The sequence below is a fragment of the Rhododendron vialii genome, chromosome 7a (assembly GCF_030253575.1).
Source record: "Rhododendron vialii isolate Sample 1 chromosome 7a, ASM3025357v1".
NCBI lineage: Eukaryota > Viridiplantae > Streptophyta > Magnoliopsida > Ericales > Ericaceae > Rhododendron > Rhododendron vialii.
The window spans coordinates 14,091,756-14,119,138 of record NC_080563.1 but is presented as its reverse complement, the minus strand read 5'-3'; the positions used below and the strand labels follow the sequence as shown (position 1 = coordinate 14,119,138).

Here is a 27,383-nt window from a genome sequence, read left to right as displayed (position 1 = left end):
CCTCCAAAATAGAGGATGGGTTGGATAAAAAATTTCCTCCATAATAGAGAAATAGAGGAAGAAATGAAGAAATAGATAGTGTTGGATATGCTCTGATGCCATACGTCAGTTATCCAAGAATCGCCCGTCAAACTCTTGAGTAATCTTAAAGAGGAATGAGAATGTGATACATTTTTCCCAACCAATGATCTAATCCCTCCCATCCCCCGCAAGAATCCTAGATTTTTGGCTCAATTTATTAAAAAAAGAAGAAACGTTTGACTCAAACAAATTTCCAAAGAATTGATTACTCGATAAGATTGTTGAATTAATACAAACGGAATAGAATAATGGAATAGAATTAGTCTGGTTATCGAATTACTAGGAGTTTGATTCCTGGTAATCAAATTCCTATCCCTAGGCGAAGATTACAGACATTGAAACATAGACTAAGGTAGTGTGAATATCCACAGGCCTAATGCCCGCTGCTTTAACTCCGCAACGTTATCCATGAATGTATGACACAATGTTGGGGGCGTAACACTTGCCATTGCAAAAGAAGAATAGTAAATATGGTAACCGAACAACTAAACCAAACTAACAAAAGTAGCCATCCCTAGCTTCGGAATTGGCTAACCAACTAGGGGAATAACAATCAATATAACGAAATAAAGTTCAACACTTAATATACAGAAGCATGCGGACACGGACGCGGACACGTCCGCAATTTAACCACTCTAGTTAGTATATGAGAAATAACAATCAATTCTAGCCTTCGACAAAATCTGACCCATTGTCGTGTAAGGGTAGTCAATTAGGCTTAGCCATACTTGGTTAGCAATTCATCGGTCCCAGGTAACAATCTAGTTGAACAAATCCAGAAATCCACCCAGTCAAGCATTCTTGGAAAGAAACTCCCCGTGGCAGAAGAAATGTAAACCCTGTCACAAACCACCAGTCGCATACTTCATTACTTATTTTCCACAAAATTCATCTGTAGTACTGCACAAATTCAAAAACCATGCTAAGCTACAGAAACTCATGAACAATGGCACGGATGGTTCCATTGTTTGGACAGAAAAAGTAAAGCGCACTAAGGTTACAAAGTAAAACATATTTTGGATTTCCTCTCTGAAATCACTCTTTCAGTAACGAAAAATAAAGCAGATAATTCATTCCGTGGTAGGTGGTGATCTCACCTACAGTGGAGGCAGATAGTCCACCAGATTCTTAGCAGCCATGCCTTGGCATAAAAGTCCTTATTCAGAAAAATATGGAGAAGCCACTGCCAGACGGATATGTACAGATTCATGTTCGAGCTGCCAGAAAATCATAATATGATCCCGACAGCAACATTTTATTGCCCCCCCTTTTATTTTATCGCTTCCTTCCGTCAAATGGAAGCCTTCCTACCTGAACAAGAACCACAAAGGAAATCCTAAAAAATAAGGGCTGAGAAATGAAGTTTGTTAACAGAAGAATCAGATCACGCACACTAGAAAGAGAAGACAGAATCCGGATTTATGAGAGTAACCAGTTTACACAAATAGAGCTAAAGGTAATTCCTGTCCTACCTAGGTTAAAACTGCAAATTGGCAAAAAGATGCATCTATGGACTAGGTACCAAAGAACTTGATTTTGGGCTATACTTGTATTGATAATGACTAAATTAGACAACTCGTAGGTGAGTGCATTGAGAAAACATGATCAAGTAAGAACGGTATGTGAACTAAGAAAGAGTCCTCAAAGTTGAGCATGCCAAACCAGAGGCGATATGTTTCAGTTTCATGGAAGTAAGAAACCAATTGAACTAACATGGTTTCATTACTTAGTAATCTAATGTGTTTATTTCGATGTAAAAAAGAACAACACTTGAGTATATAGATAAGAGAAATAAATGCAAGACCAACCCCTTTGGTAAAGCCCACAAAGATAACAGCTCCATAGGATGTACGCACAAGATTCATTTGCCACCCATATCCAGGGTTTGTTTGGACCAGTCATCATGGATAGCTTATCCTGGTGGGATTACTTAGACCCATGCAAGAGGATAAGGGAAGCCGACCCCTACCCCAGTCATTACCTTATCCGGTTATCCCCCTTTGCTAATTACTAGGTTGCCCCTTTACAGCTGTGCGTTCTAACTTCGAAGGAAATTAGGAGATCAAGGCACAAAGTCATCCACATGGTGGAATTAATTAAAAGTAAACAGTAGAAGGTTAATTTTCATTTTGAATACATTTATGAGATTATCAAAATTCGAATGCACAATAAAAAAGAAAAATGTGCACTATAAGAATTACATGAGGGCAACGAAGTAATTTGTTGAACTATTTCATTATCTACCACTCTCCATATCAACTACCAAACAAACCAAGTATAAGCTAATCTCCTCTTTCTAAGAAAACCAAACAAACCCCTTCTTACCTAATCCCCTCTTAACTAATAACCCCTTCTATCATATCCACCTCTTATCTCCCCTTCTTCCTTAGCCCCCAAATCCTTATCCGTCCAACAAACGAGCCTAGCTTATAAGCCTTATAACTTGTTATGACATTTGTATTCTAACATGGTACAGTTACCACAAATGAGCCCCTGACCACTACAGTACTTCACTCAGTGTGACAGCCAAATAGGAACAAAAGAAGCTGAAGCACTGAATTGGCAACAAGGCTAAACAACCCTGCCGCCAGAAAAGCCTCATGAAAAAGTTAAAAGTCCAGTAGAAGCAGAGCAGTTTGCAGCCAGTGACAAATGCGGATCACCACCACTCAGCCAAGGCTTATTATCTCCGGAATGACAAGGTGGAGATAAAAAGCTAAAGTTACATGTAATCAACTACAGCTCGTGTGTACTGAGAATAGGCATGGAGAAACTGTAGAAGAGTGCGTGTCAATTGTACAACATATAATCTATTATAAACATATAATTTAGCATTCTACAGACATGTTTGGTTTCCAGATTGGAGAGACCACACATGTGAGACTACCATCCTTTTCCACCAAATGAGAAGTAATACGGTACCTATGCAATATATAGTTCTATCGATCGCCCATGCTATTTACATGTCCCCGTCCTCCCCCATTTTGTTATTATACCCTGAATTCGTGAATCAAACATGGCCCATAATCTCTGCTTACTAATGTTTCTGTCCTGTTGAAAAGCTTAGGAATGTATTCAGGCGTCTCTTCTATTCAATACGATCTCTGCCTCCACATGCGGATTCATATCTGCATGTTTCCTTGCGTAGATACTCCATACATCCCAAAATTACATGCTTGCAATGATTCATGACAACCTACTACAAACAGGAATAATAATTCAAGTTCCAAAATGCAGACAAAGTAATAGTCGGATAGAACTTACAACAAGAAACAAGCAAACCCACGTGGTGAGAAACCCAAACATTTTTCTTCTTTTGAACTCAATACATCCTGCCACTGCACTCTGCAGAACCACAATAACAGTTCTTCATCTTAATGTTGCCACTCAAATCACGGACCTGATCGACTGAATAATTATAATGGTAAGTCAGCTCTTGTAAAGGTGGAATATTCTCAGCGGCAAAGAGCATTATATGTGGCATTTTCTTGTCTTCATGATCATAAAGGACATTCTGAGCGTAAAGGTTGGGGGAACAACTATGGTTGATGAACCTCCCCACATTCCCAAATTCTGCTGCATCAATGGTGAAACAACCCTCCTCCACCACCTCAGGAGAAAGTCCATCTGCGGCCCAACAGTCACTGTAATTTTTCCCAATGTCAAACAAGTATTCATCGTTGTGCCTCTGTTCAGCTTCCTTGTCTTCAATAAGCTCCCCAAAATACTCGCATATAAAACTCCCCGAAGGAATAGAAGTTAGGGATCTAACACCCCATCCCCTAGACTCAGTTTTGAAGATTTCAAGTTGGATTTGAATGCCAAGCTGGGTGACTCTATTGTAGCAAGAAGGAGGACAGTTGCAAGAAGGACCACACTCGTAGACCAGAGGCTTTGCCTCCACTATTGCACCATTGTGGTTGTACGGAATCTCTCCTCCATTTTTTACTACACAAGAGCATTTCTTAGAGTCAGAACATCCTCCAATACAATCACAACCCCTAGGGGTAGTAGGGCAGTACCAATCCGGATATTTCATCTCATTTATGTAATTAAATGTCGGCGGTAACTCACTGTCCACGGTGTTTACAGCGCAAATGGGAAAAAACTCCTTCCCTCCTGAAATATCATCGACGCGAAGTCCTTCACGTGCTTTAAACTTGTTTGATTTCTTAACTTCTTTCCATGCAAGCTCCGGTTGACCTGGAATTCTCCTCAATTCAAACATGAAAACAAGCTTACCGTGGGGCCCTACATCATGCCTATACTTCTCCACCGTATACAAGCCATCATAAGTATACGTCGGAACCACCTTGGCTTTTGAGTCTGTTTTTGAAGTTTTTGTCTCTTTAAAACCTCTAACTACCCGTACCGGATTCCTCGTAGTTATACTATTCTTGAGAGCTAAGTTCCCTCTTTCAAGTTTTTGGTCCTCGGGTTGTTTATCCTTACCCGTTACAATCCCTCCTTGACCAGAGTATGTCAAAACATCAGGGTTATCTAAATCATCCGCATAAACCCCTGAAGCAACGATACTTGTTGCAATGATCATCTTACCATGTTTTGTGTAATCAATACCAGCTTGATAAAGCCGGTGAATCCCCACAAGGGCCAACTCTACCCTGTATTGAAATTCGTCCCCTACTTCAACTCCAGGCACAGATCCTATTGCAAATTTTGCTGTATTAACTTCTTTCCCTTTATCTCTGACAATTTGTGCCGCTAGCAAATCAATTCTTTTGGCAGGGTCTCCTTTTTGTCTCAATTTTGCTTCTTCTGCTTGCAATAGCTTCCTACAAATAGCTTGGAAGAGACGTAATGTTTCCCTCACTTTGATGCGCTCATCACCATGTCTTGAACTGTTAGGACCAAAAGGAGGAACGGCCACCTCAAAATCATGCGGTCTCTTGCCCCCAGAAGGACTTTCATTTCGCACTTGTACAGCAAAATCCCCCAAATCCTTGACCACCAGTTGGCCTTTACCCTTATATGCTTCCTTGTGGGAAGGAAGTAACTTCTTCTTAGCTTTTAGCGTGAGGGCAGATTTAGGTTTCTCTTCCGGCGTGATGGATCTGGTGGCATGTCTTCTCTTCTCACTAACAGTCACAGCAGTACCTGGACTAGGGTCAGCAGCCCCTTTTCCCTGCCTCCAAGGACAATTTGGTGCAGCCATAATGCCTTGCACAATCACCCTGTCAGAATTATCTGCCAAGGCAATGGCAGCACCGCCTGGAGTCTTTTTCGTAGAACTTTTACCAAGCCGGTAAACCACAATTTCCTTTCCCACTTCCCCTTTGACACCAGTAACATCCTTTCCAATTACTTTCTGAGACTTGGTTTTCTGATCGGGAATCCTTCCTTCTAACTTCCTCTTTTGGGCATGACTGTCCCTAACGTCCTCCTTCAATTCTTCAACAACAGCGACCTCTCTCTCTCCTAATGGACTAACTTCAACATCAGCCCTCAGTTCCACTATTGAAGGCTTACCTTCCTCATCAGCCTTGGAATTTAGTTCTGCCAAAGTTTCTTTCATCCCGTCACCAACATCAGCATCCAATTCTTCCATTCCAGGTCTTGATGTCTCTCTCGGTGGACTCTCTTCCTCTTTAGGTTTCACTGTCCCTCTTAACAGCTCAATCTCACCAGCAGCAGGCTTATCTGGAGGACACGGAGTCTTGTTTCCCAAGAGAATCCACCGCCGCTCCTCCTCAGTTGGGCATGGAGCATTCCTTCCACAGAAGGGAGGGAAGTCACGGGTAGCCGAAACCCTTCTCCTAGGAAGTTTGCTTCTCAAAGGAGGGTCTTTCAACATTTTGGAATCACAAATAGGCCATTCAGGCGGAGACCATGCTTTTGACCTACTGGCCGGAACCATCCCATCTGCTTTAGACCCAATCTCAAGTGATGTCTTACTTTCAGCTGGTGCGTCAGTATCATGCAACTCGTTTGGTAGTTCTGATTCCTTGAGTTCTGAAACTTTTGGCGATCCAATTCCCAGAGGCCTTACAGTGGAGGGAAATTCGACATTGACCCCAATCGCAGCGACCACCCTCCCCACCAAATCATCCAAAGTGGTGGGTGGTTCTAACTCCACTGCACTTTGTACCACTTGCTGAGATACAGACTCATTCCCACTTTCAATAGCTTTAACACAATCACCCTCAGCAACATTTACTTTCTTTTCATCAGCAATCAAATTCTCTTTGCCACCCAATGAGGCCACTGCCTCGGTACCCACGGCCTTCAGAGTGATGTGTCGTGCATTCTTTCCACACTCAGGAGGAAAATCCTTAACCACTTGTTGAGATAATGACTCTTCTCCATTTTCAAAAGCTTTAACACCATCCCCGTTCGTAGCATTCACTCTCTTTTTATCAGCCAAGGAATTATCTTTGTCACCAAGTGATGCCACTGCCTCAGAATCCCCAGCCTGAATTTTGATACACGGAGCACTCGGACCACACCCAGGTGGAAAATCCCGTACAGCAGTTTTCACCACTTGATGAGATAATAAGCCATTCTCATTTTCAGAAGCTTTAACACAATCCCCGCTTGCAACATCCACTTTCTTTTCACCAGCCATCGAGTTCTCTTTATCATCAAGTGATGGTACAACCTCAGAATCCCTAGGCTTCAGATTGATACGTGGAGCATTCCGTCCACACCCAGGTGGAAAATCCCGTTTACAAGAAACCCTCCGCCTCTTGTATTTGGGCGGAGCAAGATTTGTCAAGGATCCCATCCTTCACAGTAACTAGCAAGCAAACTGATACAAATGCTCGGAATCTGATCAACTGTATGGGAAGGTCAAAAGGGAAAGAAACAAATCAAAACTTATCCAATTTAGTCTGTATACGCTATACGCATAAGTTCATAACGCATTCAAATAAGAGAACAAGTGGAATAAAAACTACGAAAATTGAAACAATTATGATGAACATTATTATTATCATCATAAAAGCACTTACAGAGAAAAAATCAAACAAAAAAGGTCATGCTAACAACCGCTCAACAGGCTGTGGTTAAAGAGCAAATAATTCACATACATCTGTAAATAGCTACTACATTCGATCACGATTTGCACCTTAACTACTACATTAGATCACGATTTGCACCTTAACCACAAACCAGAGGACTGTGATTCAGATTTCCCAATGTAAAAAATTTCTGGAAAAGCAGTTCTTTTACTCTAAACAAGTAACAACAGAAACTGAACGTTCCGTTTGGCAAGAAAAACTGCATGAAAACCAGAAAAGTGAACGCAACTACGAACCAATGCAGCGAATCAAGCCGGCCTGGCCCTGGGAAAAACCCCAGAAAGCCACTGCTTCAACACACACACACACTGACACACAAAAAAACAAAAATATGCTAAGAATTTAGGGGCCCATACATGTGTATATATGCATCCGCGTTAAATTCGATTCACTCCCGGTGCGTGAATCGGGCATCCCAATTCTCCTCCTATGAGTGTTTTTATTTACTAGACCCCAAACATATCATGTTTAAGCATCTCAATTACCCAAAAAAGAAACAGCAAAACGAAAGAGAGAGAAGACGAACATATAGATAGATACGGATATATAGATTAGATATAGATGCTGAGAGAGAGAGAGAGAGAGAGAGAGAGAGAGAGAGAGAGGTGTACCTGTCCGGTCTAATTCGCTTTGCGCCTGAGATGATTCACGGGCGTTGCGAGGTTGGGCTAGTTCTGAATCTTCTGATTCTGGTCGGCGTGAAACTGGATGGTATATATCTCAGGGTTAATTACAGATTACCCCTTAAACTATTACCCTTTTCTACTTTATCTCCTTTATCTAGTAAATCTTACACCTTACTCCTTTAATCTATCATTTTAGCATCGCTTAATAGCCCATTCCTGTCACTCTTCCGCACGGATTTGAGCGAGACTTTGATATGACATACATATGCGTCCGGTTCTTAAAAAATACAGTAAGTATTTATTTATAATTTTTAAGTATAAAAATAATAGATTTAGTAAAATAATTTTTTGTGTAATATGAATTTTGTTTGGTAGATCACGATAAGATTTCTTGAACGGTACCAAAAAAAATAAAAATCAATCGTCTTTCATTTGGATAGTGAGTACTTTTTTTAATAATAAGTCAAGTCAAGAATAATAATCGAACTAGAGTTGAAAAATTATGATCGCATTATTTTTAAGTTTAAAAATTACAAATAAGTATTTATTTTTTAAGAACCCTTAGTGGAACATGGCTTGATGAGTAGTTTATGATCAAAATACTCTCTTTCCCCATTCTGTCGTACTAAAAGACAAATTTGAGAGATCATTTGTAACGACCCTGATTTTTGGTAAATAAAAATTTCGTTAAAATTTTGAATTTTTATTTTTAATCACTGGGATTGCTTTTGAAATCCCTTTTTAATTTCTAAAAATCCTTCGTAATTAGATTTGAGACTTTTAAAAATTTAATCTCTTCGCACCAAATAATCTAGTCATTTTCTAAAGACAAGTATGCTTGTAGAAGCATTTGGATATTTTCTTAGTGAGTGAGATAAAGTCTTAAATTATATTTCTTGGCTATAAATTCTACTTGACCAATATAGTTAGCTTCTAACCAATTAGTTAGAGAAACTTAATTACCAATTCATCTAGTTACTTTCTCCTAACCCTAAATGAACATTTACCCATTGGACAATAAAAATTAAGGAAACTTGTTATCCATTGGACAATAGGAAACTTAGATTTTCTATCAAAGATATTTTGTGCTAGATTTGATAAAGTACTCATATATAGTTGTATATAGACTTATATACACATGCCTAAAGGACATTTGGTTATTTTAAATATTATTCAAGTATATATTACCTTATCCCTTTTCTCTATTGGTCAAAAAATGCACGGAAAAATATTATCCATTGGATAATAAGTTAGTCTTACTAACTAGTACTAGGATTTATTAAAATAAATCACCTCCTAGATTTTCCTATGTGTTTATATGCATTAAAGATATGTGAATATCTAACTTCCTAGATTTCTAAGTACACATATATGGTTATATATAAATGTATGTACTACTTAGGAATTCTAGACCATATTATTATGTTCGATTTTCTAAAAAATATCTATTATTATAATTCTAAGGAATCCTAGACTATACGTATAATCTTTAACTATTGGTCAATACACGCTAAGGTAAACTTTACCCCATAGATAATAAGGTTAGTCTACCAACAAGTATTAGGGTTTTATTAAATAATCACTTCCTAGATTTTTCATGTAATTATATCTTTAAAAATATGTATATGTACATTATAAATCTATTGCCCTATATTTTTTAAACTATAAATATGTGTACTAAAGTACTCTAATATAATAATATAATAGAAACATTTGCTTATTAGATTTGTTTATTATAAAATTTTGATCTTATATTTTTTTATTGGATACTTGAAAATCTTAAAAGATTATATAGTACCTTGTAAAGTATTTTATTAGATTTTCTATCTACACAAATATATTTATATATGAGTATATGTACCTTTTGGCCTATTATTTTTCTAGAAAAATCTGTACCCATTGGACAATAATTGCTAGGAAAATTTTATTTCTTGGGTAATAGTCAAGACTTTTGCTATAAATAGCACCCCATTCTTGCCATTTAACTCACACCTTCCAACATTTCAACTTCTATCTCTAGAAATTCTTAAGTTCTTACTTTGTTCTTTCTTGTTATTGGTGTTCTTGAGTTTTTCTTGAAGTTTTTCTTGAAACTCATCATAAGTCGCCACTAAAACGCCACCCGACCACCCTCTCGATCCAAAAGTTAGTAGTTTTTAGTCAAGAACTAGTTTCGAGAGAAATCTTTCTCTTTCGAAGCTACTTGAAGCTTACCGTAGGAAGTCACTCCGTCCGATAGCCGACTTACTTTTCCGTAGCCGCCCTACCGCCAAGAAGAACGGTAGATTATTCTTATCCCCTATCTTTAAGTATATGTAGAGTCCCTTGTCCACTAACTCAACGTATAGCGTAGAACCGTATGTTGGAAGGTAGCATGTCCTTACTTTTTAGTTCAAAGTATAATAAAGATTATCCTTAACCATTTTCTTTAAGTAGATAAGGTTATCTATCATTTATAATGTTTGGAATACATGATAGTCAACAAACTTATTTTTGCTAATGGAAGTATAAGTATGTTGAATAATCGACCTTTGCTTCAATAAACATATGTTGTTTAGAATTTCCCACAAAGGAGGAAAGAACGGATTTTAAAAGATTAGAATGTTAACGCTTGATCGGAAGTATTCGTATTTTGATCTTAAAGATGGTTATGAGCATACATACATGAATTGCTTGTATTACTTGTTGTGTGATAAAGCATAAGTGATTTTCATTCCAAAGGCGTCCGTACATGTGGCGTTATACTTTAAGTTGTGATTTGAGCAATCTAAATAACATAGAGTTGGATGATCTTGCTAGTTTAGTTTTAAAATTACAATAAATGATTTATGTATACGTGAAAAATCCTACCGCGGAGTCTATGCATGTGACGAGACACAAAAAAATCAAGGAAGATAGAAACATGACACCTAGGGTGTGTTAATGACAAGGTGTATTTTGAAATCGCAATGTGGCCGGATTTGCCCATTGTGGGAATGTGTGTGTGTGTGTTCCAATGAAAATTCGGATAAGCGGAACCATTTGTGAGGTTGTGTGCGTTCCCATAGGAACCCGGAGCGGCAGAACCACGGTGAAGAATGGCTTGGTTATCCGTGGAGAGGAGCCAATGCAAATTTTGTGTGCCAATGGAAACCCGGTGCGGCGGAACCACTGTGAGGATACTCAAGAGACCGGAACGGCAGAACCGATGTTGGGTGTGTTAAAACGATTTTGAAAATGTTGATTTGATAAGTGATAAATAGAGACACGATCCACGACGAGTCACATAGGAGAAACTTAAAAAATCATGGACACCAACGTTAGTTTGAATAGTAAATGCGGATGTGTCATTGTTAACTGTTAATGTTATGATTTAATGTTTAAGGGTTAGTGGGTATGAGTTTTCTATTGAGCCTTCGTAACTCACGGTGTTACCTTTTGGTGACCCTGACATATTATATTGGTGGCGACGCTGGTATAATGTGTCAGATTTTATAGATGAATAAGGTGAACTCTACACCTTGGAGGCCTTTGGAGCTGAAGAGCTGGCTAGGATGGAGGAGCAGGCGAAGCTATAGTTAGAAACCATAGTTTCCCTTTCTTTTGTAATGAAAGTAATCTTATGGAGGTTATGATGTAATAATGAGCCAGACTCTATTTAGATATTCAATAAAATTGTCTATTTAAGGCCATCCACAATGGTATAATCAAAAAATGATAACCAAAAGTTGATACATCAGCTTTTGATTATTCACTTAAGAAGTTGCTAAACTTAACAATGTTGAGCTTCACAATGGTCACTTCTAGTCTATAACCAAAATAATGGTCCACTACAATTTCACTCTCTTTCCCTCTCTATTTCCTGCCATTCATTTCCCTTCATTTACGTTTTTTTTTGGTAAAAATATATTGATCGATTCCCTCTTTTAATTTTGAAAAAAAATCAGTGACTTTCTTCCCTCCTATTATGAATTTTTTTTTAGGAAAAAAAATAGAAACGGGAAAGAAAAGTGAAATACTTTAATCTGGCGATGATGGGTTGAATTATAGATGATCGAGAGATATAAGCTTCACTTTTTGAGGGAAAGAAAGAGAAATAGTTTGTGGGTGAAGTGAAAAAGATATAGAGCATGTGAAGAAAAGAAGAAAAAAATACCAATTGAAATACGAGTGTATACAAATTTTGGAATTAGTTAACTTATGTGGTGTGGAGTCCACAAATTTTGATTATTGAAAAAGTTTGCTAGTTTTGGCTATCCAAAACTTAAAATTTGATTATTTCTAAGGTTGTTGCTAAGTTTGATTATACCATTATGAACAATCTTTTACACTAACATTGTTAACTTTAAAAACAATTTGCTTTTAATTATACCACTGTGGATGACTTAACATTCCCAAAATTCAGGGCGTTACATCATTGATATAAAAGCGAAGTGCTGTATTCATTTTCTTTTTGTGATCACTTTGTTTTTGCAAAAGACAATACAAAAGATGGTCATATTTAAGAAGTAATCTTTTTGTTTACACACACAAAAAAAAAAGTATGAATAATTTTTTGCACAAAAAATATTGAAAAAACATGTTAGTATCACTTAATAGACATATAGATATGAGGTATTAAGACCCCGTTTCGCTTAACTTTTTTTAGAAGTTAACATTTTATCTTTATTTAAATTTTTTCACACCCGTTTGTTTTGTGCCAATTTTTTTTGACTTTCCGATTTGTCTCGACGAGACGAATTGGAAAAATAAAAAAAATTACTTTTACCCAAATATTTTGATCAAGAACCATTTTTAAACTCAAAAAGTGGTCATTATTCAAAATATTTGGATAAGAGTAAAAAGATTTTACTTTTCGATTTGTCTCGTTAAGACGAATCAAAAAGTCAAAAAAATTGACGCAAAACTAAAAATTTAGAAAAAAAATTTAAATACAGACAAAACAAGAAAAAGCTCAAAAAAAACCCAGAGAAACTCCGGTCTAAATATATGAAAATATTTAGCCCTCACTTTTGGTTAAGTGCCAATGTCCCCGTTCTCATTATATTCCGTTAGCTTCCCTGCGTGAAAACATTCAGTGGTAGCAGGTTCGAATAATTTCTCTCGGAGTTTGTCCCACATTAAATAATTATCTTCTTTAAAATTAGTATATGAGTCTGGGCGGCCTCTCCTCTCATTACCAATTGGTCTTAAGTCTGATGCTTTAGCATGATATCAGAGCAAGGATTTCAAAGAATTTGTTCCCCTTTGTTTGTGCTATAAGTGCACCGTTGTTTGTTGTGATCTATGTGTTATGAATCCTTCGTTTACCTCTTCGCGTGCGAGTCGGGAATCACACGTACGGAAGAACTAAAGAGTATGAGCACATTTTTGTACATAGATGATTATTTCCCTCTAGAAAAATAATTTTTACACTCCACTTGTTTACGTATACGCTCCAAAGTTTGCGTTTAGTGCTTCAAAATAAAGATTATATTTTTCAAAGCGCAATAAAAAAGGTAAACTTAATAGTGCATTGATAAAAAAGTGAAGCACAATATTCATTTTCTTTTTATGGTCGCTTTGTTTTTTGCAAAAACAATAGTACAAAAGAACGTCATCCTAAGAGCATCCACAGTGGAATAATCAAAAGTGGATAATCAAAAATTGCCACATTATCTTTTTGTTATCCATTTAAGGGGTTGCTAAAGTTAGCAATGTAGAGGTCCAAAATGGTACAATCAAAATTGAATAACCAAAACTTGTCACATCACTTTTTTAACTTATAAAAATTTAGAAATTCTGACATAGAAAATAATTTTTTTAAAATAGTTTTCAAACTAATAAAAATAGGTTATTAGAAAAAGAGAAAATAGTTTTTTGAAAACTTTGATTAAAAAAAACAGTTTTCGGGAAAAAGTTGAAAAAAATAATTTTTGAATAGAAAAAGTTTTTTTTTTCAAAAGAACAGTTTTTGAAAAAAAAAAAGTTTTAATAAAAAAACTGTTTGAAATAAAACTGCTTAAATTTTTTTTTGGGAAAAACAGTTTTAATTAAAAAAATGTGTGAAAAAACTATTTTTGCAAAAAAATAAAAACTATTTTAAAAGTATTTTGTTATAAACACGTTGAAAATGGAAGAAAGAAGGTTTTTGTGTAATGATGGTGTACTTGATTGAGGAAATGTGAAGACAATTAAATTTGATTATTGGCAAAAGATTGATAGTTTTGATTATCCAATGGCCAAAATTTGATGAGTTGCTAAGATGTTTCTAAGTTTGGTTATTCCAATGTGAGCTATTTTTGAGCAAATGTTGCTAACCTTATAAACCTTTTTGTTTTGATTATGCCACTGTGGATGCTCTAACGAAGTAAACCTTTTTGTTTACACAAAAAAAAGTATGAATATTTTTTTGGGAAAAAAACAAAACAAAACATTTAAGTTAGCGTCGCGGTACAGATATGAGATGTATAGTGGTATCAAATTTATGAAAATATTACGATTCCTCGTTCCTTTCTATCACTATTCTTAAAATGAAACAACGGAAACCTATGGACTTGTCACTCTCCACTAAAACTTTGAGTTCAGTACCAAATCAAAAGAAAAATATGTACATCACTTTTTTATATTTGAGATTTATCTCTACTCCTTTCGTTCTATTTTGTATATCGTTCTATTTTAATCGAATAAAAAATTTAATTATATTTTTTAATTAGTAGTATTTTATATACAATATGGATTTTATTTGTTCATTTAAATAAAGTTTTCAAAATCATATAAAAATGATATTAGATTACAATAGACAATCCATTAAAAAATGACACAAATTCCAAAAGAAAAAGCTAAAGAATTGGGTCGGAGAGTATACACTTTCAGAAAGTCTCCGGCCATAGCATGCCGTGAGGGTTCACTCCGGGCTCCGCACGAATGATCCGAACCGTTTAATAATTTTAGAAGGAAAAAAAAGCCAAGTCGGCATTGCGACAATCAGCTCGATCTGATATGTGTAGGTGCTCAGATCAAACTTCTCATATTTGAAAAATCAAAAAAATCGAATCATCTATGCCGGATTCGGGGTGGGCTCCACCGCATTTTGCCTTCGGTAACAGTAGTGCATCTCATGTACTTTCCCTTTCATATGTTCCAGAAACGCTTTAAAAAAAAAATTGAGAAGACGACGTCGTCTAGGGAGACGCTTTTCTACTTCATCACAAAAAATAAAAAAATAAAATAAAGGCGGGAACACAACCACCGGTCCACACAGAGAGAGAGAGAGAGAGAGAGAGAGATTTAGAGAGAGAGAAAAGGCGGGAAACGTAGACGAAACCCTAAACACAAACAAAACCTCCAAAATCCATAACCAACACCCGTTTCAGAAAAATGGAAGAACAAGACGACCCATTTGCCTCTCTCACCAAACGATGCAAGCCCACGCCTTCTCAAGAAGAGATCCTCAAGACCTGCCCTTTCTCCCGTCAATCGGAGGTCTTCCCCGCCGATTCCGACGATGGCGTCGTTTCGCCGTCCTCGGAGCCCCTCGGTATCCCCGTTGATCCCACCGGCATCGTCATGGTCTCTCCCCCCGAGGAATTCCAGACCCCTCAGGAGGACTCCCTCCCCGCCGCCAGCTCCGAAGACCAGAGACCGCCGCCACCAACCGCCGTAGACGGCGGCGGAGAGAATTTATCGTTATCCTGTGCGGTCGCCGAGAGAGCGGTCGATTTGGGTAAGGACTCGGATGATATGCTGGGGTTTTTGGGGACGGAAGTGGTTGACGGCGTCGGCGACTCGTCTAACAGCGTTGACGGAGTTTTGGGGGGTTTTGATGCTATGACAGCCGGTAAGGAGGTGGTGATTACCGAGAGGACTAGCCGTGTCGATGATGATGCTGTTATGACTGAAGTTGTTGATCTAGAGGTTGAAGAATTGGGTGAGGACAACGTGTTTGTTGATTTGCCTCTGAGAGAAACTGAGGTGGATAATCACGAAGCGTTAAGTGGAGGCGATGGAGTTGTTAAAAATGGAAATGGGGATTTGGGTAGGAAGAATATAGAGGATCTTGACAAGTTCAGGTATGTTGGTCCAAGTGGGGTTGTAAATCGGAAGGTCGTGGGTGGTGTTGGTGGGCGGCGTGAACTGCCGCCTTCAATTAGGAAAGGTGCCAATGTCGCAGGAGAAGAGACGGGGCAGGGGAATTTGGCGGCAAAGGATAAGATTTTCAAGGGTCTTTTGGATGCGCTGAAAATGGTTGCAGGGCAGTTGGATGGTGGTGGTTCTGAGGAGGAGGAGGATGTTGATTTCTTGGAGACTGCCAAGAGGCGCGGCATGACTCTCCCTCGGCCTAGGTGGTGGCCACCAGAGGACTACGATGACTGAGTTAGGAATATCTGGTTTGGTGGGCTAGAAGAATTCTGAGGAATCCCTCTGTAAATAGTGACTTTGAGGTATTTGTATATACTATAGTAGGATTGTTTTTCCAATGCACGTATAGTTTCTCCACTTATTGTTGCAGTCACATGCCAGAGAGAAATGAATCGACTGGGATTGTTTAATTGTAGAACGATACATCTAGATGCCAAGGTCGGCTCATAAGTTTTAGAGGCCGGAAGCAAACCTCTTGAATGAGGCCTCCCTATATTTTCCCTCCCCTTCAACTCCTCAAGCGTCTGCTTTTCTTTCTTCTTCTTTTTATCGGCTGCGTAGCTTTTTTTTTAGGAGTTCTTTTTCTCTCTAATTCCCTCTAACTATAAAAAAAAAAAATGATAATCCAACATAGATGGTAGCGTAGGAGATAGGGCCTGGTTAAGTACTTTGCAATCACCGAATTGAAAATATCTTTTAGGCTCCAGCTCTTTCTTTCTTTTCTTTTTTTTAACGCCTTAGTGTTACTAATGAGTAATTCCATCATTTGGGCCTATTTTGTGACTCGTAAATTTTAATTGGGCATATTTTGTGTAAAGGAGACTAGTGCAATTTTTTTGGACCATATATATATGGGAAAATGACGGCCCATGACGTGTTTTAATAATTAATACCTGCTAAGGACAAGCTAAGAACATTTGTTAATGCTGAAAATATCATTGGCGGGTATTAATTATCAAAACACGTCATTGACCGTCATTTGCCCTATATATATATAGGGATCATAAAATTTTGAGGGCCCTCTTTTAAACTTTTTTTGGGGGCCGGAAGCACAGGCTTCCCCGGCCTTGGCCATAAGCTGTCCCTGCTAGATGCTGCATACAGAATCCTCAGATATCTCAAGGGTTCACCTAAAAAGGTCTTCCTTTCCCATCTTCCAGTTCCAGGAGACTCCGATGCATATTGGGCAGGAGATGGGCTAGACATGAAGTCCATCACTGGAAACAAATTGTATTGTGCAATAAGTTGGTTGGATGCTAAGCAGTAAGCATTGTGTATAAAATGAATTTTGTCATCAACTTATGAATGAGACTAAAGGCTCGGTTTTGTTTGGTTTAGTTGTAAAACAAATGAATCCTGTATAGGCCTTCAATTTTTGTCTCATGTTTCCAAGCACTACTGTGATTATAAGATGGACAAGGAAGAAATTGTGTGAACTTTCAATGAGTTCAGCTTCATTTCAGTTTAAGCCTGTAGCTTACCAGTAGTCATGATATTTCATGGTACATAGCTTCCTACTTGCTCAAGTAGAGGCAGTAAACACTAAAGCCTTAAAAAGCACAACTAGAGAACAATAGCAATCTGTGTTTTATTTCAAAGAGGTCACTGGAGTTTAAAACCATCAACCGGCAAATAGAAACTATTAAGACTGTCAAATGAACGAAGTTGTTGTAAATTTGAATTGTGTTCGACTTGTTAAAAGCTCATTTAAGATTGATGTGTTACATGAACCACCTAAACTGAAAAACACTGTTAACTCGTAAGAGCTCGTGTGAGCAATTCGCTACTCGACTGGATAAAGTTATGTTGTTTAAGAAAATCAAACTGCTGAGTTCAACTTGATTAAATGTATTTGAGAGGGAGGCGTTCACCATTACACAAATTAACCGTAAATGTATTCTTTGAAGCTCCTTGAAGTTACGAACCAAGCATGGGTAACTCACTACTTGACTTGAATTGGCTCATTCAGAGTCCTACAAGGAACCAGCCACTGGTAGGCCCTTGGACGTGGGGACGTTTCATAAGTTGCTTAGGGGCATTGTCATAATTTTATCACCTTCGTCCCAAAATGTTTATCTGGTACGCAAAACGAGAACTCAAGAATAATATGTTTTCTCTAAGAAAGAATTCAAACTTTTTTTATAAGTAAAATCATAAGTAAAAAGAACTTATTGATATCTAGTAAATTGTTGAAAAATCTTTGAATTTTTCTTGGAAAAAAATTCTATTTTTTCTAAGTTATCTTTCTTGCAAATCGGACAAACATTAGGTAGTACGGAGTACTTGTTTTCAGACCCTTTTAGAGCTAACCAAAGTGATTGTTTCTTGTTATTTTTTGCATATCATCATCAAATACAAGACTCAAATAGTTACGTATATCACTGAAGTTGAGCACCAAAACAGCATGACTTCACATTGGATCTGGAGTACCAATTATTTAGACAATCGCAAGCAGGATTGATTATATATATTTTTCGAAAAAACATTGGTCTTGTGTGCCTTATCTTGTAATTGATGCATTTCACATGTTTTGATGCTTAGGAAAGGAGTGTATCCCCACATGTAGCAGAAAAATATATCAAAGCAATATTGAAATTACATCACATTAACTTGAAATATGACAACCAAGGGTTGCCTAGTGGTACACGGCTTATTCTCTAAGTAGTTTGGTGGTCAAGAAATCCAAGGTTTGAGTGGTGCCATTTTTATTTTGAACATCGAGTGGTGACCATTGTTCCCTCAAACTTTGCTCTTCTGCTGTGATCTAGTAGCCCTTGGTGGGGCGGTAGAAATTTATAAATGATTAGTCCCTTACGAGACTTACCACGGGTTTAGAGTTCTTATGGTCATGCCCGGAGGAGGTTGCTATGGCCTGGTCAACTTATCAATCTAAAGTCATCAAAGTAGTTGTTACAATTTCCTTTACATGCTTCCAACAAGTTTTGATGTATTTTGTTTTGGAGAGACCAAAAAAGAGAATTTCATTACCACAACAACCAACAGAAGGGGTTATTTGAAAGAAATTTTTGCAAGTCAACAACTAAGCTGAATACATAAACACATTTACTTCACCTCTTCTGCATTTCAAAATATATTACAATCTGGTGCAACCTATACAAAAAGCTCATCCCTTAGCACCCCAAGATCAACATAGGCCAACAAAAAGAAAATGCAACCTTCAAAGCAGACCTCATTCACATAATCGTTAGTATTCAAAATAAATAACCCCCAACAAGCAAATTTTAGCAGTTAAGTACCTAAATAACGCGGAAAAAGTAGCGTCAGGGGCGAATAAGTTGTGGTTGTACTGAGCTACTACTAGTGCTTGCTTGGGCATGGAAGCTTGAAGCAGGGAGAAGGAGCTCCGCCTCGGGGAATGAGCAGTTGGATGGCACATTCAGCAGCAGATCTTGATCTGAACTCTCATCCATAAACTGGAAAGAGTCCAACATGAGGGAGCTACTATCAGGAGGCAATGCAAATAGACTTCCTGGACTGATGTAACAGCTGTCATTGTCTACGAGTTCCTTGTGTTCATAGATACCCTTCGTAACCCTTTTCGGGATCTTCATTGTTGTTTTTGCTCCTGAAAGATACATGGTGTTTTTCAATATATTTAGTAAAAGCAAACAGGACTCATGCATGAAGCTGGGGTTAAAATCATGAGTTTTCTTTGTTGGTTGTATCTAAATATACCGAGGAGTTGTAGGTTTATGGATTCAGGTAATCTTTTTAACCCTCCAATTCAAACTTAAAGTTGAACATAGTTTCTGGTGTAAACTCATCACCTAAGTTTTGATTATTCTTTCTTTGTGCAATAAAATCTGTACAACGACAAGGTTGGAATTGACAATCCACTAGAGCCCCCTATGCTAATTGCAGATACGTCCTTGATCTGATTTCCCTAGGTATCATCTGTTAACATACGTAATACCCCCCAAAAATACACCTGTTCTAAGGATAAAAGTTCATAATACATAACAAACTACATATTTCCATAGGTTAATCACTCGTTAACATACTTAATGCCTGAAAAGAAATACATGTGTTCTGTAGAATAACGCTGTTTCTTTTTCTGCAACACATGACTTTTTTTTTTCTTTTGACCTGGGGTTGGGGGTGGCACGTGCCACTCCCCCCCGGTAAACCTTCCGACATAGAAGAGAACGCTATTGATGCATGACCATGAGTGAGGAAATAAAAAAGATTTTGACCTCCTTGTTAAAATGATTTTGAAAGAAATTCCAAGTATGATGAGCCGATAGATAATAACACGGCAGTGCACACAATTGTCAGATAGGTATCTATGCAAAAATTGCAGTCAACTGGAAAGAGAGTAGTTTTACATCTCATACGAACTTCTCATACATGGATTCCCAGATATCAATGAATAGTAATTTCAAAACATGGAAAACCATATGGTGTGGTATGTGCTGGATGCAAACAAGTTAGGTGTATCTACTAAAGAGAGTAACATAGTCCTATCTGTAAAGAACATTTCTTCTCGTTATTGAAGGCCATTAACTTATCACGTTGATAACTCAGCAAACTCAATCACCTTACATGAATCTACAACTTAGACACTTGCTCACAAGTCAAAACCAACACTTCTAATTAGTCTACCCAAGAATTTAAATTTTGTGTTGAGTTTGGCTCACATCACACCAACTTTGAATCTTTCCAGTAAACCTCATTTTCTGGAAATTTTTAGGGAAAGTTTACAGAAACCCCTAAAACTTGTGTAAGATTCTTTTGTATTTTAGGTCCTTCTTGCTTATTTAAATGACAGAAGCTAAATCTTGTTGGTATTTTGCTTCATACCCCTTTTTGCGGTTCAACCCTTGGCCTTTTCATCAGAATTGTCAAACAACATATAGAGCATCCAATGATTGACTACTAAAGACACATACGAGCTAACCTGGAGAATTTTGAAGTTGACCATCACGCAATCTCTTTACATTGGTTGAATTACCATTTGCAATTGCATTAGGCCCACATTGAACTACCGAACCTTCATTAATACTATTACATTTTCGGTCCTGCAGCCAGAATAGAACATCAACATTGTACAAATGAACTCTCATTTCCAATAATAAATGATGCCACAATATGCATTTTCCTCAAAGAATTTCAAACCTTGAGCAGATTATATTGTTCCACCCACTTTGACTTTCTCAAATTGCCCAATGTAAGCCTCTTCAACGTCCTACAGTCTTCAGGCTTCACCTCTGACAAAGAAAGATCAAAAACCCCTTCCACATGCAGCTTCTGGAAGGAGGATATGTTCTCCTTGAATTGAGGGCTTGCAAACATGCTTTTAAGGCTGTGATATCACCAAAAGAAATCTCAGTTTATGGAATTTTCCATGAAGGATTCAAATGATTTCCTTGCATTGTTAGTCATTACTACTAAGAAAATCGCACTACCTCCGTCCCCTAGCTTGGTTTTCCAATATTCTGCATATCTTAAAAAATTATCTTTCCTACTTTATTGTATTTTAGATGATATAAAATCATTATTTCCCTATAGTCCAAGTATTCCCATATAGTCCAAGTATTCCCAGGCATGATGCAATTATCGGGGCGCCTCTTGCTTTTGGCACAGCAGGCCCCCAGTGGGAGGCTCACACGACAGGCTACTAGCTCAGTGGTTTTTTTTTTTTCACTGAAGTACATTATTTGTTAATCCGATCAAAAGGCACGACTGCCAAAAAAGACTATACAGTGCAGAGGGAGTATTAGTTGCTTCAGAGTTGATCTAAACTTGAACACTCTTTTTGATGGGTAAAATAAGAAGAATATAATATCCAGTTGATGGTACTCGAGTCAAAATTAGACGTTGAGGACTCTCTACCTATCAGGAAGTCTGGCAGTATCCACAGAAGGGAGATACTTCAGCAACTGTTGCTGCTCTTCATTCGTCAGGTTACTGGAAAACTGATCGAAGTTGAGAACATCCTGCAACAGATATGGGAAGTGATCAGGATCACTCCGCACAGTTTCAGAGAGAACATATTTTTACAGCAGCAACAAATTTTGAGTAAGAGTGTTGCAGGTTCCAAAAAACAATTTTACAGAGGAGTTAAGACCCTACGTATCCTAGAAACCATAATAAATTAGTAGGGAGCATTTTTGCAATTTGAATTAGACAATAAAATCTGGAAAGTTGATAATATCAAAAGAAAACGCAAGTTTCACAAAATGACAATCATTCCACAGATGCCGAGATCTTTGCCTCAATTAGCTTGACAAATGAGGCCACATTAGGCCCTTTAGTGCAAAACTAGATGATACCATATTTTCATTCAGATGGCTTCTAAACATAATGTGAGGAAAAATGTACAGGAACACAACTGACCTTTAGATCAACATTAAGAAGTGGAGAACTATGATGGATCTGTAAATTTTCTTGCTGAGCCTTGTCCCTACAACTCCAACAAGAAGTTCAGTAAATAAATAGAAATCTAATCAGTGAAGGAAAAGGTTACAAGTGATTACATTTTCATGTAGCCAAAAGTTTGAATGGATGGGTTACGCAATTAGTAACCCAGGTAAAGTGGAACTCTGCCCTCCTTATAACGAGTTCGCGTCACGACACCATTACTCTCACAAAAAAGATAAATTCAAATGGACTGTCGATGGGGGGCAGTATAATATCCACTATTAATTTTTTTAGATGTATTTAAGACCTTGTAATCCCATTGGGGAACAAAACAGTATTTGTAGCAGCACATACCGAATCAATTGGAGATCATTGTGATGGAGACCTCCATAATTTGGCCAAGTGAAAAAATTCGTTTTGAATACATTGAAATGGACAAAATATTTCTCCTTCTTAGGAGACTGAAAAAGACATTAGTAGAATCCCTGAAATACCAATGTCCCCACTAACACTTACCAAATACACTGAAAGATCTCAAAATTCTGCAAAACATGCGAGAGCATTGAGTTGTTTCCAAACCTATTAGAAATATCCAACAATGACCTCTCCATACATTCCTAAATCCTTTAGCCAGTCCCATTACGTTCCAGCTACATTTTCAAGATGTTTCTGAGACGTTTCTTTTTCCTAGTTAGCTGAAACAACATAACCAAACCAAACCAAACTGAGCCTTAAGTCCCAATCAATTGGGTCCAGCTACATGAATCCATTTTCTCCATTATACTCTGTCAAGGGTTAGCCTAAACAACATATCGAAATAAAATGTTGATCCTTGATTCAGGCCTCACACTCAGAAAAATCAGTACCATGAGCTTCATATCTGATGAGGAGTTTGACTAATTCATGGTTAACTTAGAAGAAAGGCAGTACCATTTAATCTGCATATGTTGCAGCCCTTGTCCATTATGTTTCTTGCATTTTTCGATCCCCAGACTTGAAAAGTTAGTACCCTTTTTCTTAGATATATCAATGGGGAGGGCTGCAAAATGTGAATAAGCCTCGTTTCGTGGGTGTCTTTTGTTCTCAACTGAAAGAGAGCTAGCTTCAGATTCCTCTTCCCTAGCTATAGAGCTCGGATGTCGAATAAGAATGCTTCCATGTCCTATCTCAACAGAGACCATAGGTGTGTCGCTCTCAAAAAGCAAATCCTCTTCAGAAGATACAGAGAAGTGAGAGGACCTTTGTTCATGTAAGATCGTGCATAAATCTTTAGTAAGCTTCTCCACCGAAGACGGCTTTGGACGACCGACACATGTCCTCTTTCTTGATGGTACCATAGTGTCCCATACAACGGAATGAGCTGGATCTGTAAATGTATCATTATCAATGACATTAATGCAAGCATATCATGACAAAATTGTCAAATTAAGAAGGGACTGAAAATACTTGCGGTTGGGGAACAAACAAAATTGTCTAGGGAATGAAACTAAAGGAAAAAGAAAGCACCCGATTTATGAAACAACTAAAGGTGGCGTTGAGAAACATAAAGATGAAATATAGGTTTCTATTTGTTTGGTTTCATTGCAAAACAAGTTTAGCATTGGGCCAGGCATGCCATGATGAGAGACATTGCTAAAACAGATAATATAGCATTTCTGTTTTGACGGGCATTTGCCATTTGAACTGGAATATGACCCTTTCATTGGAAATTTGCAATCTATAAAATAGCAATATCGGCAGAGTTCACAATGAGTTTGTACTTCGTACGGAACCAACATAAACCATGAAGATATAGAGGCAAACCAACCTGTCAAATCACTTGCATCAGCGCTACCAAACAGTACACAGCTATCAGAGTTAGATATAGCAGAGCCAGAACTTGACCGGTTACTGGTATCTTCATCTAGACCCTTCCGGAAACCGTGAGTATATTCTGGGTCAACCACTCCAACTACTGCATTGTTATGGTTTTGTTTTCTTTTTAGCACCTTAGCTTCTTTGTTGTTAATAGATATGCTCCTCACTTTCGAAAACTTGTAATCCTCAAATTCATCAGGTTCTGCCCTGGCATGTAAAGGGGTGTAGTTCACAAGTGTTCCTTTTGTTCTCCACCGCGATCCACAAGCATTACACAATACTGGCTTCTCTGGGGGCCCATTACGCCAAAGAGGAGTGCCTACAGCACCATGCAAGTGTTTAGAAATAAGTCAATGGACAAGAATGGCAACATAAGAAAGATACAAAAGCATCAAAGAAAAAGAAGGAACAACTTATCTGAGGTCAAATTCAGTCAAACAACAAGAAACATGACAGAAGCATCCACTCGTTTGGAATAAGTGTGAAACTCAAAGATACATAGAAGTTTCAAAACTTATTTATGTACACACTCGCACACCCATGCATGCATATATGGCTCTCATGGAAATGTCATTACTATGCAAATCCGGGGTCTCGTTTCTATGTAAAAAAATGAATGCACTTCACAAGTACACAAGGCCAGAAGAACTGCATCCTATAAACCTCTACTTGCAAGGATTTTCTGGTTTGGACATACCTTCTTCAAACTGAATTTTTTGGATCGATTTCAGTTGCTAATAATCTCTTATCCCTTACATCACTTATACAACGTAAGTCAAAATCTATTGAATACATTTTCGAAAGAAAACAAATTAGAAGGTGGAGGTAAAGGTACAGGGGATCTTTAGATTAAGCTAGCAAACAACAAAGATGTAGTCAAGTCCATCTGATAGAATGAAAGCAACTGTGTGATTCTCAAGCTAAAGATACAATAGAGCCACAATGTTTTAGAAAATGGACTGTGGTTTCCTACTTTCTGTGGTTCAGCACTCAGCTGAGAGTCTAAGACTTGAATCACCGTCCCAAGAGACCTACAGCATAGGACGTTTCCTATACCATTTGCATTCTTAGATCTTAGTCATTATATCTTTGAGCTTTGCCGTTCAAAAAAAAAAAAAAAACCTTTGAGCTTTTGGTGAGGGCAAGCTCAAATGTACCAAAAAATGGCAAATGAAATAACACCTACTCTCAACCAAATCACACTAACATTTACACAAGTTAATAGACAAAAAAGACAATGTCTATTAACAAGAACTCGAAGTCAAATGAATTGCATAAACAATGGACTGGTAGTAGGAGTGGATTTATGTCCAAACGGTGCACAGGGATGCAGACAAAGCAATGGAATTGAAGCTCATATCTGAATTTGAGGTCGTACAAACTACAAAGACACAATTCAATTCCTAAGAGAAATTAAACTGAACGATTCGACGCAAAAGGCAGTATAACAATCTCAGTGGAAGAAGATGGAGGAATGTGACCGAAAAGGGATAACTTTCATTGGTTGCAAGATCAATTCACAATGATCATGAGCATAGTTGTTAGACTAACACCGAGCTGGAGATTTATAAATGAATTTGAACTATCACAATAGCCAGAAACCAAACGAGCCAAAAATTTGACACCAAAAAGGAATCAAAGGAAACTGATACAGCAAAGTGAACTCCAATTTCATTTTAACACAGAGAAATTCAAGGAAACTGATACAGCAAAGTGAACTACTTATAGACTGCGAAATTGGTCAGTCATCTATAGGACTCCAGGCCAAATTTCGCAGAGAACATATAGTGAAAGAGAATCAATTGGGAATTCAAAACAACCAAGGAGAACCTAGAAACTATGAAGAACACAAAAAGGACAACCCAATTCCGAACAAGAAAACGAATCTCGTACTCAAATAAGCATTGATTTTCATAGATTCAAGGGAACCTGTGGTTCTGTTACAACCCAATCAAAAATGCATACATAACTACACATATGATTCCATTATTTTCTTCTTTGCACAAGGAATCTACTATACAAGTCAACCAATACATGGGTATCCTTTTCTATAGCTGAACCAATTCATAACATGGAGCTAAAACAATCAGCAGTGATTTTGATGATAAAAAAATGATGCAAATAGCATAAAGGAGCCCAATTTTCTTGAATATTCAAAAAATATTAGGGGAGATTATTGAGGGAACAAGAGCTCACTTGCGACACCACAGTGATGGCAAGGTCCCTGCTTTCCCATGTCTCTATTTCACTCTTTTCCTTAGTTCCCAACGAGAAATTCCAAAGGAAATGAAGGAAAAAGAGCAAAAAATACAATTCCCTGAGAAAATTTTACCCAGAAAAAAAAGGAAGAGAAAATAGAAACTACGATTATTCTCTGCAACCTTTATACCCAATATCTATTACTGGGTAAAGCAAGCGTTTTTCTGCAAGAAACTGAGAAAGTTCTGTAGAAAAAACAAAAACCCAGGAAGACCCACAAGACTTTGTATCTCGGAGTCCTTGAAAAACCACTGAAAATAACAAAAATCAACAAGAACAAAGGGGGATTGAGATATGTGTTCTCAGTTCGGAATCTGTATCCAATTGGAAAGAGAAAAGACCATTGGAGTAATCTATATAAATGGTTGGGAAAGGAAGGTGAAATGGGAAAGGGGTTGTGCTGTGTATGACCTCTTCTTCTTTGTATAATAAGAAGTAAATGTTTCAGCTTACTTTTGCTTTATTTTGATGTTATTTAAATCTTCAATTCCTTTTCATTATTTTACTTAACCCATTTATTTGGGTTAATTAAACTTTAACCCTTCAAGCTTCAGGGAAATTCCAATTTCGTCCATAGTTGACACTGGATAGTTTTTTTTGTTTTTTTTTCTTTTTTCTGTTATATTGCATAGTTTTTTTTTTTTTTGGGATCCCCATCGCCCCGATGGGTATCCAAATCGATCCGCTCTTTTTGTCTCGAACCATAACCATTTTTTTTTCCCGTGGATACGATCATCGTATAGGCCAAGGAATAACCAATCAGATTTAGTTCGGTTGTGGCATTAGTTATTATCTGAACCTAACCGAACCAAACTTCTAAAATTACAAAACAACCCTTAATAAGTAGATATACTATTTAAACCGATACTTCAAATTAGGGTTTTCACTTTAGTTTCATACTTTCACTCTTAACCCGCATGTCGCAACCCCCTACCTACGTTTTCAAAAGATAGAAGGAAAATTTATCCTCTTCTCTTTTTGACGTTGGCGAGATTTTTTTCTCTCTCCTCTCCGATTTTCTTCGCAAGCCCAAAAGTCGGCG

The 27,383-nt window shown here is 37.6% G+C and overlaps 2 protein-coding genes across 7 annotated transcripts; both read right to left on the bottom strand.

The window, feature by feature from the left end:
* Positions 1-509: 509 nt before the first annotated feature.
* Positions 510-7,821, bottom strand: LOC131332101 (uncharacterized). Of its 6 annotated transcripts, XR_009201592.1 has the most exons (5): positions 7,730-7,821; positions 3,368-6,875; positions 3,120-3,277; positions 1,179-1,392; positions 510-981 (listed from the first exon to the last, which is right to left on the bottom strand). XR_009201592.1 is itself a non-coding variant. In XM_058366168.1 (2 exons), exon 2 carries the CDS (start codon positions 6,821-6,823, stop codon positions 3,404-3,406), a length of 3,420 nt encoding a protein of 1,139 aa, XP_058222151.1. In that variant the 5' UTR covers positions 6,824-6,875; positions 7,730-7,821; the 3' UTR covers positions 3,294-3,403. The 6 variants fall into 6 exon arrangements, 1 of the variants encoding a protein (XP_058222151.1); XR_009201589.1 differs by lacking the exon at positions 3,120-3,277 and having other exon boundaries at positions 3,346-6,875; XR_009201590.1 differs by lacking the exon at positions 3,120-3,277 and having other exon boundaries at positions 510-920; positions 3,346-6,875.
* An 11,046-nt stretch (positions 7,822-18,867) lies between these two features.
* On the bottom strand, positions 18,868-26,790 carry LOC131332100 (GATA transcription factor 26-like). Its single transcript, XM_058366167.1, has 8 exons — positions 26,279-26,790; positions 24,033-24,401; positions 23,156-23,591; positions 22,202-22,268; positions 21,698-21,801; positions 20,981-21,167; positions 20,763-20,883; positions 18,868-19,430 (listed from the first exon to the last, which is right to left on the bottom strand). The coding sequence occupies exons 1-8, from the start codon at positions 26,316-26,318 to the stop codon at positions 19,126-19,128; spliced, it is 1,629 nt and encodes a 542-aa protein (XP_058222150.1). The 5' UTR covers positions 26,319-26,790; the 3' UTR covers positions 18,868-19,125.
* Between the last annotated feature and the right edge of the window lie 593 nt (positions 26,791-27,383).

Coding starts and splice junctions, on each gene's coding strand:
- LOC131332100 (XM_058366167.1), bottom strand. CDS start 26,318: ATGGGAAAGCAGGGACCTTGCCATCACTGTGGTGTCGCAA. Junction 24,402..26,278: donor CCATCACTGTGGTGTCGCAA/GTGAGCTCTTGT, acceptor ATGGTGCTGTAG/GCACTCCTCTTTGGCGTAAT. Junction 22,269..23,155: donor CAACATATGCAGATTAAATG/GTACTGCCTTTC, acceptor TTGGAGTTGTAG/GGACAAGGCTCAGCAAGAAA.
- LOC131332101 (XM_058366168.1), bottom strand. CDS start 6,823: ATGGGATCCTTGACAAATCTTGCTCCGCCCAAATACAAGAGGCGGAGG.